Below are 16,186 nucleotides of genomic sequence, written 5' to 3'. Positions count from 1 at the left end.
AGAAGCCAAACGAGAAATGGCGGATCTGTATCGACTATAAAGATCTCAACAAGGTCTGCCCGAAAGATAGCTTCCCCCTCCCGAGGATCGAGCAGCTTATGGACGCTACGGCGGGCCACGAGTTGTTGAGCTTCATGGACGCCTACTCAGGCTACAACCAGATCCGCATGCACGAGCCGGACCAGATCAAGACCACCTTTGTTACGAACCGCGGACTCTACTGTTACAAGGTCATGCCCTTTGGCCTCAAAAACGCGGGAGCGACGTATCAAAGGTTGGTAAACCGAATGTTCGCCAATCAAATTGGCAAAACCATGGAAGTCTACGTGGACGATATGCTCGTCAAAAGCCTCAAGACCCACGACCACGTTCGAGACCTGAGAGAGATGTTTGCGATCCTGCGACGCTACAAGATGAAGCTCAACCCCAACAAGTGCGCTTTTGGGGTCGAGTCCGGAAAATTCTTGGGCTACATGGTTAGCCGCCGCGGGATCGAGGCTAACCCTGAGAAGATTAGGGCGATCTTAGAAATGAGGTCGCCGTAGAAAGTGAAAGAAGTTCAGAGTCTGACAGGAAGGATCGCCGCCCTGACGCGATTCGTGTCCAAGGCCGCCGACAAGTGCCAACCATTTTTCAAGGCACTGAAGAAGACCGACGGGTTCGTGTGGACGGAGAAGTGCGAGGAAGCATTCCGCGAAATGAAAGCCTACTTCGCCTCCCCCCCGTTCCTTGCAAAGCCAAAGAATGGCGAAACCCTGTACATCTACCTCGCGGTTTCCGACAAGGCCGTGAGCGCGGTTCTCATACGCGAAGAAGACAAGGTGCAATGGCCGGTCTACTATGTCAGGAAGGCGCTCCTCGACGCCGAGACCCGATACCCGGAAATCGAGAGATTATCCCTCGCCCTTGTCATGAGCGCGAGAAAGCTCCGACCCTACTTCCAAGTGCACCCCATTATGGTCTGCACGGGACATCCCATCGAGAAGGCCCTTCAAAAAGGGACCTCCTCTCGAATGGCGATATGGTCCCAAGAGGTGGGCGAGTACAGGGTCGAGTTCCAACCGAGAACCGCCATCAAGGGCCAGGCCCTCGCCGACTTCATCGCCGAATTCACAAGCGCGCCCCCGGCCGACGAGGGCGATGAGAGTAGTAAGAGCACGAAAGACAAGGAGGACGACCACGGCGAGTCGTTAAAGAAGAGGACCAACAGCCCGATAGGGCCGGTCTGGGACTTACACGTAGATGGTGCGTCAAACGCCCGGGGGGCTGGCGCCGGCGTTGTGCTCACAAATCCCGATAGGGAAGAGCTGAGATATGCCCTGCGGTTCGAGTTCAAGGCTTCCAACAACGAGGCGGAGTACGAGGCTCTGATCGTTGGCTTGGAGTTGGCGAACAAGCTAGGCGTCCGAAACCTAAGCATCCACTGCGACTCGCAGTTGATCGTGAACCAGGTGAAGGGCGACTACGCCGCTAAAGAGCCGAACATGATCGCATACTTGTCCAACACCCAAAAGAACCTAGAGGCCCTGTCATGGTTCGAGATCGTCCAAGTTCCTCGAGAGGCGAACATTGACGCTGACACCCTGGCTCGCCTCGTGTCCGGGATAGACGAGGAGGGCGAAGGCAGCGTCCCGATCGAGGTGTTGACCCAACCCTACGTCTCGAGAGGCAACGTAGGGGTAGTTGACGAGACTCCGCCTCCCTCATGGATGACACCGCTCGTGGAACTCCTTAAGCGAGGAGTCGTCCCCGAAGACAAAGAAGAGGCCAAGAAGCTGAGAAGCTTGGCGCCGAAGTACACGATGAGGGAGGACAACTTGTTCAAGAGAGGCTACTCTATGCCCCTCCTCCGCTGCCTGACCGAGGTCGAGGCGAAGAAAGCGCTCCGCGAGGTGCACGAAGGGGTGTGCGGGAACCCCGCCGCCGGGCAATCTTTGGCATTAAAGCTACTGAGACTCGGATATTTTTGGCCAACCTTTAAAAAAGACCTCCCATGAGTGGGCCAAGAAATGCGACAAATGCCAAAGGTTCGCTCACATCCCGCGCCAAGCGCCTGCCCCGCTATGCCCGATCATCGTGCCGCGACCCTTCGCAAAGTGGGGAATCGATCTCATCGGCGAGCTACCTATGGCTCTGAGGTAATACAAGCATGCGATCGTGGCAATCGACTATTTCACGAAGTGGGTAGAGGCCGAACCGCTGGCAAAGATCACCGAGATAAACACAACGAACTTCATCTGGAAGAACATTGTTTGCCGCTTCGGGATCCCCACATCGATTGTGACCGATAACGGGAAGCAATTTGACAACGCGCGCCTCCGAGAAGTATGCGAGCAGTTGGGCATTAGCAAGACTTTCTCTTCCCCTCGCCATCCTCAAGCCAACGGTCAGGTAGAGGCGGTCAACAAAACGATCAAGGAGAATCTGAAAAAGAAGCTGGAGGAGAAAAAGGGGACTTGGGCCGACGAGCTCCCCATGGTCCTATGGGCGTACCAAACCACCGCGCGAAACGCGACCGGAGAAACTCCTTTCGCTCTCGCGTTCGGCGTCGAGGCCGTGGTACCCGTCGAGACCAAGCTGCCAACCCTGCACATCGAGGAATACGAAGAAGCCGCCAACAACAACGCGATCAGGCTCGATCTGGACCTCATAGATGAGAGGAGGGCGGACGCGCTCACCCGCCTTGAGGAAGGTTGAAAAATACTACAACTCCAAGGTCAAGCTGCGGCAGTTCGCCGACGGAAGCCTCGTCCTCAGGAGGGTGTTCCAAAACACCAAAATGCAAGGGGCGGGAGTCTTGGGCCCCACTTGGGAAGGTCCCTACCGCGTGCGCCGAGCCATCCACAACGGCACGTACGAACTCGAGAACCTGGAAGGACTCGTATTCACGCACCCTTGGAACGCGGAACACCTTCGGCGGTACTACCAATAGATGCCCGTTCCCGCTTACTCTATGTTTTGTTATGCCATTTCATTTTCAATTTTTGAAATGACATTTTTAAATCTCAAGTATGGCCAAACGGCCTGGGAATGTAATTTTTTAACTGTTTCAACATTTAATCGAATTACATTTCGCTTCGAAACCTTTACCTTATTTTGTAACAATTTCTCGTCTCCTCTGCGAGTACCCGAAAAACTTGGGGGGCTAACGGATTGTTGGGACTTTGACTTCGCCTAGTCGAGCTCGTCACTTTACCTAGTCGAGCTCGTCGCTTCGCCTAGTCAAGTTCGTCACTTCGCCAAGTCGAGCTCGTCACTTCGCCTAGTGGAGTTCGTCACTTCGCCTAGTCGAGCTCGTCACTTCGCCTAGTCTAGCTCATCACTTCGCCTAGTCGAGTTCGTCACTTCGCCTAGTCGAGCTCGTCACTTCGCCTAGTCGAGGTCGTCACTTCGCCTAGTCGAGGTCGTCACTTCGCCTAGTCGAGCTCGTCACTTCGCCTAGTCGAGCTCGTCACTTCGCCTAGTCGAGTTCGTCACTTCGCCTAGTCGAGCTCGTCACTTCGCCTAGTCGAGTTCGTCACTTCGCCTAGTCGAGCTCGTCACTTCGCCTAGTCGAGCTCGTCACTTCGCCTAGTCGGGTTCGTCACTTCGCCTAGTCGAGCTCGTCACTTTGAGCTGGTCACTTCGTCTAGTCGGACTCGTCACTTCGCCTAGTCGAACTCGTCACGTCATCTAGTCGAGCTCGTCACCTCGTCTAGTCGGGCTCGCACAATGACAGGTTTTACGCACCGAAAGGTAGCTAAAGATTAACAAGTCGGATCCGCGCACCGGACTTCCAACCCCCGCGCGACGCTTTCGCACAATTCCACGCCCCGCACACCGATAGGCAACGGGGCGTCGGTAGATCGCGTCCGCGCACCGGACCGTCGATCTCGGTAGTCAAAACCCAAAACGTGACGCGCGTACCGACAAGCACCACGCTCACTGGGAACTGCAAGCTCGTCCCGATACGCACGCCGATAAGTAGCGTACTCGCCGGAAGACAAGCGCGACGGCCACCCAGCTCGCACACACCGACAGGCGACGAGTCACGAATGGATGGCCGAAGGTCGCACCCGCCGGGCGAATCTGGTCTAGCCAGCATCCGCGGGAAGCTTCGCCGCCAAGTGCGGCAGTAAGCCGTGCAAACCGGTTACGCTAGGTAAGGCAAGCCGGGCTCGTGAGACACGCACCAATCACAATGCGCGAATCGATTACGCTAAGCATAGCAAGTCGAGAAAATAAGACGCATAACAGACGAAAAAGCTTTAACTAAGGCAAACAATGTTGTACGAGCAACCCAAAAAGAAAAGTATGAGAAGACGGCAAACTTCTAACGGAAGAAAGACATAACAAAATTCCGGAAGAAAATATGACGCAAGCGCTAAACAAGTGCGCGGAAAACCGAAGAAAACTCGGCTACTCCGAGCCGAAGTCGATCTGCTCTTCGTCTTCCTCGGGGCAGGGGGCGCCAAACCCGCCGATGGCTTCTTCGTCGAGTTGACGGTTCGTCGACTGGGCGGCTTCCGCGGGGGCTGGGGGGGCGCAGGTCGTCCTCAGTCGGCTCGTAATCCAGGGGAGGAAACATGACGTCGAAGAAGGAAAACGTGGTCCCACGAGACACGTTCTCCTTCACGGTCGCATCTCGGACCCGTTTGGCTGCCTCATAACGGGCCGCCTCCAGCGCGAGGTCCCAATCATCCTCCAAGTCCGTCTTGGACTGCACGGCGTCGTCTTTCTCCTCGGCAAGGATCTCCACCTCCGCCCGCAAAGTATCCCTCTCCCTCTCGGCCTTGACCCGGGAGATCTCACTCACTGACAGCCAAGCGTGGACGATGTTCAGCTCCTCGTCCCGGCTCGAGAGCGCCGCCTGGAGCTTCTTCGTCTCCCCTAAGAAGGTGTCGGCCGCCTGTTCCGCCTTCTCCCGAGACGCCTGCCCGGCCGTGCGAAGCAATTTCTCGGTCGCCGACTCCTCGCGAGCTCGCCTCAGCTCCTCCTCGAGTGCTTGAAATTCTTGAGCGGTGCAGGCTCCCGCTAGAGCGTCAGCATGGGCGGCCGCCGTGCTCTCCTTGTCCTTCTCCATAATCTGCATGCGCCGCAGCAGGTCCCGGAGAATGCGACCGCTTCACTCTTGGCGTGCGAGCATCTGCAGAGACAAGTGATATACGTATAATCGAAATAAGCATAATGGTTACGCATGAGATAAGCAGGCGTATCGTACCTTTCGGGCATCGCCGATCCCGTTTTAGAAATGCTCCAGATCGCTTGCCGTCAGCAAACCTTTGAAGTCCTGCAGAGAGGTCCCAAGAATCCCTCGGGAGCACTGATCCCTCAGTTCCGCCGCCTCTGCCAGGAGCATCGAATCCATGCTATCCGGCACCGTCGATGTGTGGGCGCGCTTGTGGCTAGAGGGTGGCCCGAAGGAACTCGACGACGATGATCGCTTGTTAGAAGAGACTGCCTCGTTCCCCGCCCACGGTGGCGAACCTCAACTCGGGGGCAAGCCGCGGTCGTAGCTTCAGCGATAGGTGCCACTTTCGGCACGTGTGTGTGCGGCCGATGTCGTCTGGGCATGGTATCTGAAAGAGAGAGAGACGACAGTAAGTTAGAACACGCACGATAAGCGTAATACAACAAAAAGCGCGATAACGAGAGAGCATGTGAACGGCTAGTACCCCCCGCGTCGGGGGGAGGGGCGGACGAACCCCACGCCTCTGATACAGGGTCCTCCGTAACCTCCACGCCGAGACCAAGACACGGAGGGACGTTGTCACAAGGCACGAACCACCCGGTCCTCGCCATCAGGTCCGGGGACTCGAACAGTGACCCCTGCCGCCTCGAATCTGGGATCGCTTTGATCACGGATACAAGTTTGGAATCTTCTACGTCCCCAACGGAGGGAAAGTCGACCGCGGGCCCAAACGTCAAGGGCGCGGACCCGAAGGCCGACTCGGAAACCCACATCCAAGGGTACCGACGCTTCGAGGTAACCTTGGTAACGATGGAGATGTGTTTCCGAGGGCACGCGCAGTAGAAGCCTGGTTTCCCCGGGACCCCGCGAACGACCACGAGATCTTGGATATCGTCTGCGGTGACTGCCCGTTTCTTTGCTCGGTAGAGCATCATATGGCACGCGACGACCGCCCGGTAGAAGAACGGAGACATCTGCGACGCGTGCACCCCTAACCGAATCAATAGCTCTTGGATCACCGGTTGAAAGGGTAACCGTAGCCCCCCGCGAAGACTCGCCTCGTGAATGGCCGCGTGTCCCTTCGGAGGGCGAGTCGGGCGATCGTCGGGCAACGGCCTCAGGATCAACACCGAATCCGGGATGTCGTAACGCTTCCTCAAACTCGTGAAACTGACGATCGAGAACGAGCTCAGGACATCAACGCCCGAGCAGTCCAGGTCACCACAGATTGCAGACCCCTTACGGCGGCCGCCCGAGCCAGCCGGCCCTGTCTCCCCCTTGTCCGGCCCGGCAGCGGGCCCACCGTCGGTGCCCGGCCTGGCCAGAGAGTCCCCTCGCGCGCCCAGGTCACCCGGGCTCCTTGGGCTCTTACCCGACCCATTGGCGCTTGCGCCTGGCCCGGCGGCATGGCTCGACTCGCCAGGTGGGACGCCGCCGACCCCTAGGGCTAGGGCAACCAGCGCCTCGGCCGCCGCCCCCTGGCCGGCGCTGTCCGGCTGGCGCTCCTCGTCTCTGGCGCCGACGTTGCCGCCAACGACGCCGCCCGCCTCCGGCGGCCCTCCATCGACGCCCTCCGCCTCCGATCGACCTCCACCGGCGCATCCCTCCTCGGGGGAGGCCGGGCCCAGAGTACCCGGGCTTCCCTCGCCGCCGCCCGCTTGCTGGACAGTCCCGACATCGCCACCCAGGACCGGCACAACTCTCCCTGCGCCCGGCTTGGCCGACGCGACTCCTTCCAGGGCGGGCGCTCCACCAGCGCGGCTTGGGCCTCTCCCGGCAACGCCTCCAGCACAGACAAGGCCGACGGGGGTCGGCCCACCTTCGCGCGGACTCACCTCGGCGGGCGCACCTTCCCCCAGGCCGCGCGCGTCCCCGACGACGTCGGGGTCCCCTCTGGCGACGTCTCCGGTGCGCGTACCCTCCTCCACGTCGGCCAGCCACGCATCGACTGAGCGAAGATCACCTCCAGCCATCCCAACCGACCCGTTGCCCGATGGCGGTGATGGGGGCGCTGCGTTTTGGGTATCCACAAGGGATGAGAATTGTGCCCAAAGGTCGTCTAGGTTTACATCTTGATCCCCGAGCAGAGGGAAGAGGTCATCTTCAACGGACCCACGCCCCGACAGGTGGTTGGTGGGGACCATTGGCACGTGTAGCAAGGCAAAAAAAGAAAAGAAACCAGAGAAAGGAAAAATAAATAGTGAAAGAGGCTCGAGTCGAACCTTTTCGCGATAGGTCGCTTCGGTGGGCCGACGATGACGGGAATCTTGAGTTTACTGCACAAGCTTCACTCGACGATAAACTCGGGGGGCTAATGTTATCGGCCCGACCCCCATCGTGGCAAATCAAAGGCAAAACAGCGATCAAACTTGCCCCAGCCATTGATCGGCCCATGGGCCGGCTCGGCCAAGGGCCGGCCCAATAGCCTCGGCCCAAGACCAAGCTCGACCTCGGCCTCACGAGCTCGGCCTCGGCCTCACGAGCTCGACCTCGGCCTCACGAGCTTGACCTCGGCCTCACGAGCCTATCCTCGGCCCTATGCTATCCTCGGCCAAGGGTCGAACCTATGTTATCCTCGGCCGAGGGGCCCACCAATGACGCCATCCTATGCTAATCTCTGCCGAGCCCATGTTATCCTCGGCCAAGGGGCCCACCAGTGACGCCACCCTATGCTATCCTCTGCCGAGCCCATGTTATCCTCGGCCAAGGGGCCCACCAGTGACGCCACCCTATGCTATCCTCGGCCAAGGCCCGAGCCCGTGTTATCCTCGGCCAAGGGGGCCCGCCAATGGCCCCTTGGTCGCCTATAAATACAGGCGCCTCTCACCTTCTCCAGGTAATCCATTCTTGAGGACTGAAACGCTGCCGAACTCACCTCTCGCTCGTTTCTCTCAAGTCTCGGTCCCTAAACACTTAAACCCTCTATTCTCCACCTCAATCCCACTAATGTTGAGCGTCGGAGAGGTAAACAGAGGCACCCCCTCTGTTTTCCCTTCTTAGCTCACGGTTCTCTCATCCTTTCCAGGTACCCCGGCGAGCTCAGACACCATCGCCAGCCAAGGGAAGGTCTGGGCAACCAGGTCCGACACGCTCGAGCCCAGGCGAGGCCACTTGGTCCGGCCTTGGGTCTAACCGCTTGTGGCTCTTAAATCGTTGTCCGAAAAACGACGACAACAATAATTATATGTATTTTATCCCTTTTAATTAATTAAAAAAATTTCATCCTTCCTAATCCATCGAATTTGGGAGAGATTAATTTTTATGGTAAAATGGATTAGACATTCATCCTAATCTCACTCCATCCATCCAACATTTGTATCGAACACAGTATTCATTTCCAAAACGGGTGAGAAATATGGAAGAAAAAGCAATTAGTCTCTACCAAAATTTTGATATATCACTCAATTCGTCGTCAGTGTAATCCGAATTCGGCATCTCTGTAAAATAGAACCACTGTTCTTCGATGTCATTTACGAATGTACCTCAACACATATTCTCAAATGGTGTTGTTATATGATCATTGTCACTCCGGTCACTCTAGTTTGTGTTTACATTTGACCTGAATGTAATAATTTCACAGTATTATAACTAAAATAAAGCCAGTGATACAAGCATTTTTTTTTCTTTCTAAAGATACACGTATTCCGATCCTTGAGTAATTACCTCCTCGTTATAAGCTCTAATTAAACTCTTCAACAAATAAATAAAAATAAAAATAAATATAAAAAGGGGTATATATATGTGTTGTGTGTGTGTGTATGTATATATATATATATATACATATATTGTCTCTCAAGTGTGACAACATTAAACCAATTTATCCTTTTTCTCACGCACCCTTAAATAAACAAGTCTTCCAACCATCACTTCCCTTGTCATCACAGTATAAGCTAGCTAGTATGTCTCTCTCTCCTTTGCATAGTTTGAGAAAGACAAACACATAGAGAGTTTTAGTTACACAGACACACATACGTATATGTATTTTTAGTAATTAGAGTTGAACCGATTGGGAAATATGGGAGGTGTAGCTCCGGCACATCCTGTAATGGTAGGGTTGAATAGTGAGAACAGTAGTGCAGAGAAAGAAGATTATTGGAGGCACGTTGATAACTCGGTCAATGCGGTGTCGTTTGGGTTCGTAGCCACGGCCATCCTCATTTCAATGTTCCTTCTAATGGCTATATTTGAGAAATTTCTCAGGTCAAGATCTCCTTCTTCATCTTCTTCGACTTCCAATAATAATAATAATAATCCTCACCAAAGCAGTACAAATCGCTTAGACCTAGAACAGCAACAGCAGCAACAACAAATGGTGTATGGTCATGGAAAACTTGATTATCCTTCTCCCAAAGTAAGCTCTCTTTATATCTTTTTCATATCCATTCACGGAAAATTGGTTTTTGGGTAATGCAATCAATAGGTAAATAATAAATTAGGAGACATAAATGATCTTGACGGTTCTTTTACTCAAGTATGTCACGGCTAGTTTTTCTAATGTTTTGTTCTATATTAACTTTTACATGAGTGGATGATAAGAGGTGATTTGGTGATTAAAAGAACTTAGAAGCTTTTTTGTTTAGTCATTATATTCCTAAAATATTATTATGAACAACTTGCAAATCCATTTGCTAGGGATAAAAAGAATAGCTTCATTATCGTTTTCATTTTTTATTTTATTTTTTTGTTCATTTTTTTTCGTTTTGGTTATAATAGTAACATAGAAAGAATGAAAAGGAATATGAGTCAAAAAGTTTGACAAAGACCTATCATTATAAATTGTCCATCTCATACACCACAGGTTTTCTTGGCAACTCGGCATATATAGTAACACCCAAAAAGTAAATTATCGTTTCTACTCTTTTCCCAGGTCATTCATTTAACTTCTAATTTACTCTTATACATGGTTTACAATCCTTTCTAATTCAAACCTTTTTTTTTTATGTTTATACAAAGTTGACACGGTTGTTTTCTTATCAATCAGATCTTAAACATTCTCTGTATTTTGTTTTGTTGTCCTATTATTTTCTTATTTTCGTATCTTCTAGGCAACCGTTGATCCAATTGATCTAAATTATTTCCTCATCTCCCCATATGGAAAAATAATGACTACATATATTTATAAATAATTATCCCTATAAAATCAATAGTGGGTCGCATTATGCAGAAGAGTATAGGTATTATAATAACAGCCGGCACTTTAACGCAACCTAATTTGATTTCAAAGATCTCCGAATCATATAAACCTTGATATTATATACTCATAAATCACACCATGTAAACTCAATATAATTTATGTTTGTCTTTTCTTTTTTACATGTATATTTATATGTGTGTATATATATATACAGATATAAATATATATCAGTCTGGCAAATAAACATATGTTCGATATCTATGTCTTATTTTTAATATATTTAGGACAAGGTAGTTAAATCAGTATACATTACTTAAATATAATTATATATACGCAGTAGTTCATTTTTAATGTCTTTTATGGTCTATTATTTTTCATTATTCATATGCATATACTGTTTTTTAAGGGTTAAGAAATTTCTTTTTCCTATGGTCTATAACGCTAATAAAGGAACCTCATCATCATATGGCTTTGTTCAAGTCCTACATAATATTCCAACCATGATTTACACTAAGCTTATCCAAATAGAATATTTATAGAATCTTCAGTGCTCATTTTTTTGTCTTAAGTAATCAACGGACTAAGCTATTAGATTTTTTTCTTCCTTTAGAAAAAAAGAAAATAAATAATAGTCATAACGAAACAAATAGCTAGAAATCAGTGTAGAACACACTTCCTCCAAAATTTATATCAGTTAATTTGTTGTTCATCTCAAATTATTGTATTTTCCAATAACTGGGATTTTTAAACTTTTTTTTGGGGTTTCTAATTCCCAATTAAAACAGTATAATCGCCCAAACTAAATCAATAATGAAAATCATATTTGTGTCATCCCAAGGTTTGTCTTGAATCATTGAACACGCCTATTTATATGTAAGGACAAAATAGCTGGTGTTGTAATATGCAAGCGATTGACCGCTTACAAAACTTAGAGCTAAGCACATGCTTATATAACCAATATGTGACAAAAGAAGGAAATAAAAACAATATTTATATACCATTGCTATATTATGTTCCCTGGACACAACGTACTCCACATGTGATTGTTTTCCACCTTTTCTTTTTTTTTTCCCCACTTTTTTGAACTGTTGCTATTAGGCGTAAAAGGCCCAAAACCAACTCATTTGTCTTTTCTGAAAAAATATTTAATATATGCAGAACTTATCTTTGCTTGGAAAATGTCATATGCCATGACAAAAAATTTAATCCTTGATTTATGGGAAGAGTTTGGGAATTTGATGACAAAATTCATAGAAAATAAATAATTAGCTACAACTATTATGGTTATCTGCTCTCCTCACGTATACATAATGTCCAAAAGTACCCGAGCTTGGGCCAAGTGGTAACACCACTCTCCTTCCAAGGAGAGGACGCTTGATCGAATCACGACGGACGCACTGTCCACATTTAATTATTTTTGGGGTGTGTTTGTGTTGTTCTAGAAATAAATACTTATATTTGTCCAGCCCCATATTTGTAAATATCCGATCTTGTATGATTGACTACTTATAAAGCCCTCTCTAAAAAAAAAATGTCCAAAACTATATAAAGTTTGTTACAGTGTCCTGTTGTGACAGCGGTTTAATAAACTGCTTTACCTTTTCCGGTGGAAATTAAAAGAAAATTATAATGTTCACCATCACATCACCAATGACTTTTCATTATATTATGAACAAGCTTGCATGCTTGAAAAGTGACTTGATACGGTCCTCGCTCTTTGATATATTAGTGACTGTACCATGTTCTTTCTTCAAAAGAATATTTTTTTCACATGCTATGCTATGATGCTCTAAGCCTATAACTTTCCCACGTCGGAAATCTTTCTCTTTTTTGCTTCGCTGGGAAATCTCTTGGTTAGGGAGTTATAATCACCAGGTCTTGGTTTATTCAGATATAAATGGCATTCTATGTTTATTTAAATTAGATTTACTGGTCATTAGTAATTCTTTATAAATGGCATTCTATGTTTATTTAAATTTGATTTACTGGTTATTAGTAATTCTTTATCTTAGCATATGTAGTTTTACCTTTATTTCTAAAAATATGAAACATGGGGATTCAATATATATATTCTCTAATACAATAAGGTATGGAATTTCCTACAAAAAATAGTCACGTGTGCCCTTTTTTCCCCAGATATTAGTCTTAGACGTCCCTTTATTTATTAATTGAAGCTAGTTATCAATTCATTAAAGCAATTTTATGAATGTCCGTAAATATTTTCAAATGTCCCTAGTTCATTTAATTAGCTAGTTTAATGCTACAAGTATAAGAGAACGTTGTCAGATAACAAAATGTAAATTATTTTTATCTTTATTCTAATAACGGATTCTATCTATATTGTTTTAACTAATGCTATTAATAACTGCGTTGAAGCGATTAAGAATTAAACAAGGCCTTTTGTTTCTGATCAGATGACAGTTTACGCGAAAGAAGTGTCGGTGTTGATGCCCGGAGAGGAAACCCCAACATTCATCGCTCATCCTGCGCCACAACCGTGCTCTAGAGAGGACATGTCAATTCCTTTTCAGCAACAACACACTACTGCAATGCCTCAATGTCTCGTAATACAGAATTATCATCAACAAAATATTGTTAATTAGTGTTTAATTTCTCGTTTGCTTAAAACCCAATTGATATAGAGGAAAATTAAAAGAAAACCCTACGCACCATGCAACAGTTTGATTGTAGTAGCTAGGTATTCGCACGCGCCAAAAGAGGGTTCTGTCTCTTTTTTCTGCTTGTGAATCCCTATTTTTTTTGCCTGATACGCAGGAATCCAAATGTTGCTGTGGCTTTGTCTTGTCACTCATAGTTTTGTGTGTCATAACTCATGAGAGATCTATGGCCAACTCAGCTCAGTGTCGTTATGGGCCATATATAGGCATATGTGACTAATGTGATGCTGTGACTGGCAGTACGTGTATGCGATCTACCGGAGAACGCGTATTGGTAAATACTGACCCATTTCATGAACTAGAAATTTGAAATGAATGTGGAAATTGCTTCTTGTAGGTGTTACTTGTAAATTAGTTTGCCATGAAACAGCATGTTTAAAGCTTTCATAACATGTTTTTTTAAATTTGTAAATGGTCAATGAATTTTTTTTTTCTATGTAGTTGACCCTTTTAAAAAAAAAATTGTTTACTATTTTGTACTCTATTTAACTAATAATGGTTTATAATTTAATTTAGTAGGAAAAAATAATTATTTATAGTTTGAAAATATGTACTTTCTCAAGGACTTTAATTACACTAATTTTTAAAATGTTATGCTAAAAAAGTAATAATTTTGTAATTTTCCCACTTAAAACTCACCCACAAAATTAGTGGACCATATAGGGTAACCAACGTCGTCAAACCCGGAGTTTACGAGCTGGGAACCTTAAATGATATACATGTCCTGCGTTCTTGGAACGCTCATAACTTGATCCTGCTACAAGGGTACGTCGGTAGACGTAGCGCGCTTAAAGCCGAATTAGTACGCTCGCATCTCTCTAAGCGGGCTACTCACACCCGCATATCTACAAGCCGAATTTTCACTCGCACATCTACAGTTGGACTTCTAAGTCCGCAACCAGAGGACAATAGGACATGATAGCCACAAGCCGAAATCAACGTTCGCATACCGTCATGCCAGGGCTAAACCCGCATATGATTTCAACAAGTCAACAATTATAAATCGAGCTACGAGCTAAGAAATTTATAAAGTAACAAAAAACAAAATTGTATTCAAGTCTCAGAAAGGAAATCAAAACGTGCTGGCCCACCCTGGCAAAATAGCACTCTACCAGTTCACCCACATAGGGGACTTAGCAGAATAAGATTATATTTAAAAAAAATAAAACAACCGAAACCATACTGCCCTACCCGTGCAAAATAGTATGTCGATGTAGTTTATTTGGTAGCCAAATGAACCATATAAAAAAAAAAGAGAGAGAGAGAAATGGTGAATCAGAGAAACTTTTATGGTCGTCAGTTTGTGGGCAGGAGGTGGAGAGGTTGAAGTACCAGCCTAATCAATGGTCACTGGTGGGCTCGTCCGAACAACCACAACCTCCTTAGCCATATGGGTCATGGATCCGAACTGGTCCTCATCTAGAAACATGTTCTAGAAGGTCCAAAACCGTACACACCATCAAGAGAAAGAGATTTTATTTTGTGCATTGTTGTATGAAGATACTTGCCAAAAGAAAAAGAAGAAACAAATCCATAGCATCATGGACGCATATGGGCGGCCAAGAAAGCAGAGAACAAATGAGGAAACAAATCCAAGTGCTTATGGCACAAGGTTACATGCCCAAGTGGAGAAAGAGGAAACAAGGGATTTGCTCATGAATATGTGATATTCAATAGAAAAGAGGAAACTACTTCTTCAAGGCTATCCCTCCTCCTATAAATATCACACCTCATTCACAATGTTCAACACACAAGTTTTAGAGATTTGAGAGCTTCTCTCTCTAGCCTAGCCGCTCTCTCTCTCTCTCTCTCTCTCTCTCTCTCTCTCTCTCTCTCTCTCTCTCTCTCTCTCTCTCTCTCTTCTTGTTATTTTGTTTTGGCACATAGGTCCTCAATAGACCTAGCGTAGTATATCACTTTGATAATTGTTACCGGTCGTTTTTGAGAAATCGAAGAAACAAAAACAAACGGCGCCGGCTGGACTTCGCCGGCCGGATCGCATATCGGGCTCCCGGCCCATGCACATGCCAGTCCGCGCGCGCCCTGCTCCCCCGACCGGGCCTTCGGTCCGCACGCGCCTTGCGCCCTCGGTGTTGTCAATGGTGCCCACAAGAAGAATTGTAGTCTTTATTTTGTACATTTGATGTAATAAAGTCTCATGAAGACTCTTGCTTGTAATTGCCTATCTATTCATTAATAAAGTTGAAACGTTCATTCATTCTTTCTTTGTTTGAAGCTTTATGATAAAACCTTAGTCTTTTAGTCCATAAACAAACTTAACAACTTACGAAGAGACAAATGTAGATTTGCATGAACAAACTCTTCGTAGTTTGCTTAAAACGATATATTCGCAATCTAAGGGTCAAAGGACTATTGACCTCAGTATGATTGTTAGGAGAATCTATGATGTCTGGTTACGGGGCATTGAGAGTTGGAGACTCTATAGTTCTTCTAGGTATCTTCCGAAGGTACTGAATTGACCAGTGCACTTCTAGAGACAAAATAAGAACAAACCATTTAACCTCTTATGTCTCGAAGTCACTACGTATGAATTGCATTGTGCTTACCTTAATCCTGAAATGAGACATGCCATTTCACACCTTAGTATTCTCATTTGAGAAAGTCAGAGTTCGGACTCACTATGTGATTCCGAACAGGGCCTATTGGTGAAGTACTAAGTTGTGAGAATGTCATGAGTAACTTTGTGAAGTTCTCATAGATATGGAATTCATGTACAAGATTGCTGAAATGCAATGTATGTCACCTCATGCTTTGTTCCTTGGAGTGTGAATAAATGAACTGGCCAGTGTCCAAATTGAGTCCTGACTCTTTTGGATGAAACAATGTGACTTGTTAGCTCCTCGTCAATACATTGTTTTTAACTTATTCACAAGCGACAAAGGAGTTGAGGAAATAACAGCTAGAAGGGTAAAATGGTAATTTAGTAAATCCCGACTAGCTGATGACAGTCATGAAGGGTAAACATAGATAATATTCTGTGGATCCGCTCATCATAATTAGGTCGAATTCTTGAGTAGAAAATAAATTCATTTGAACCGAGAGATTTTCAGTGTCAGCTCTATAGTGGAGTCAGTTGGCATTAAGCTAAACTTGGAAAAGGTTTGTGAACTTTTGAGTCCAAGTGTTTAGCTCAAGCTTTGTTCATTTGGGTCCATGAGGTCACTGTCACGAATCACATCGATA

General features: G+C 47.0%; 1 protein-coding gene across 1 annotated transcript; it reads left to right on the top strand.

Moving 5' to 3' along the window:
* The first annotated feature begins 8,964 nt into the window (after nt 1–8,964).
* Nucleotides 8,965–13,341, top strand: LOC149408124 (uncharacterized). Its single transcript, XM_089628310.1, has 2 exons — nt 8,965–9,521; nt 12,719–13,341. The coding sequence occupies exons 1-2, from the start codon at nt 9,186–9,188 to the stop codon at nt 12,905–12,907; spliced, it is 525 nt and encodes a 174-aa protein (XP_089484436.1). The 5' UTR covers nt 8,965–9,185; the 3' UTR covers nt 12,908–13,341.
* Nucleotides 13,342–16,186: the final 2,845 nt, after the last annotated feature.

Source organism: Urtica dioica, chromosome 1, assembly GCF_054948205.1.
Source record: "Urtica dioica subsp. dioica isolate 48M chromosome 1, U.dioica_male_clone48M_v1_H2, whole genome shotgun sequence".
Taxonomy (NCBI): domain Eukaryota; kingdom Viridiplantae; phylum Streptophyta; class Magnoliopsida; order Rosales; family Urticaceae; genus Urtica; species Urtica dioica.
This window is presented reverse-complemented; position numbering and strand designations above follow the sequence as displayed.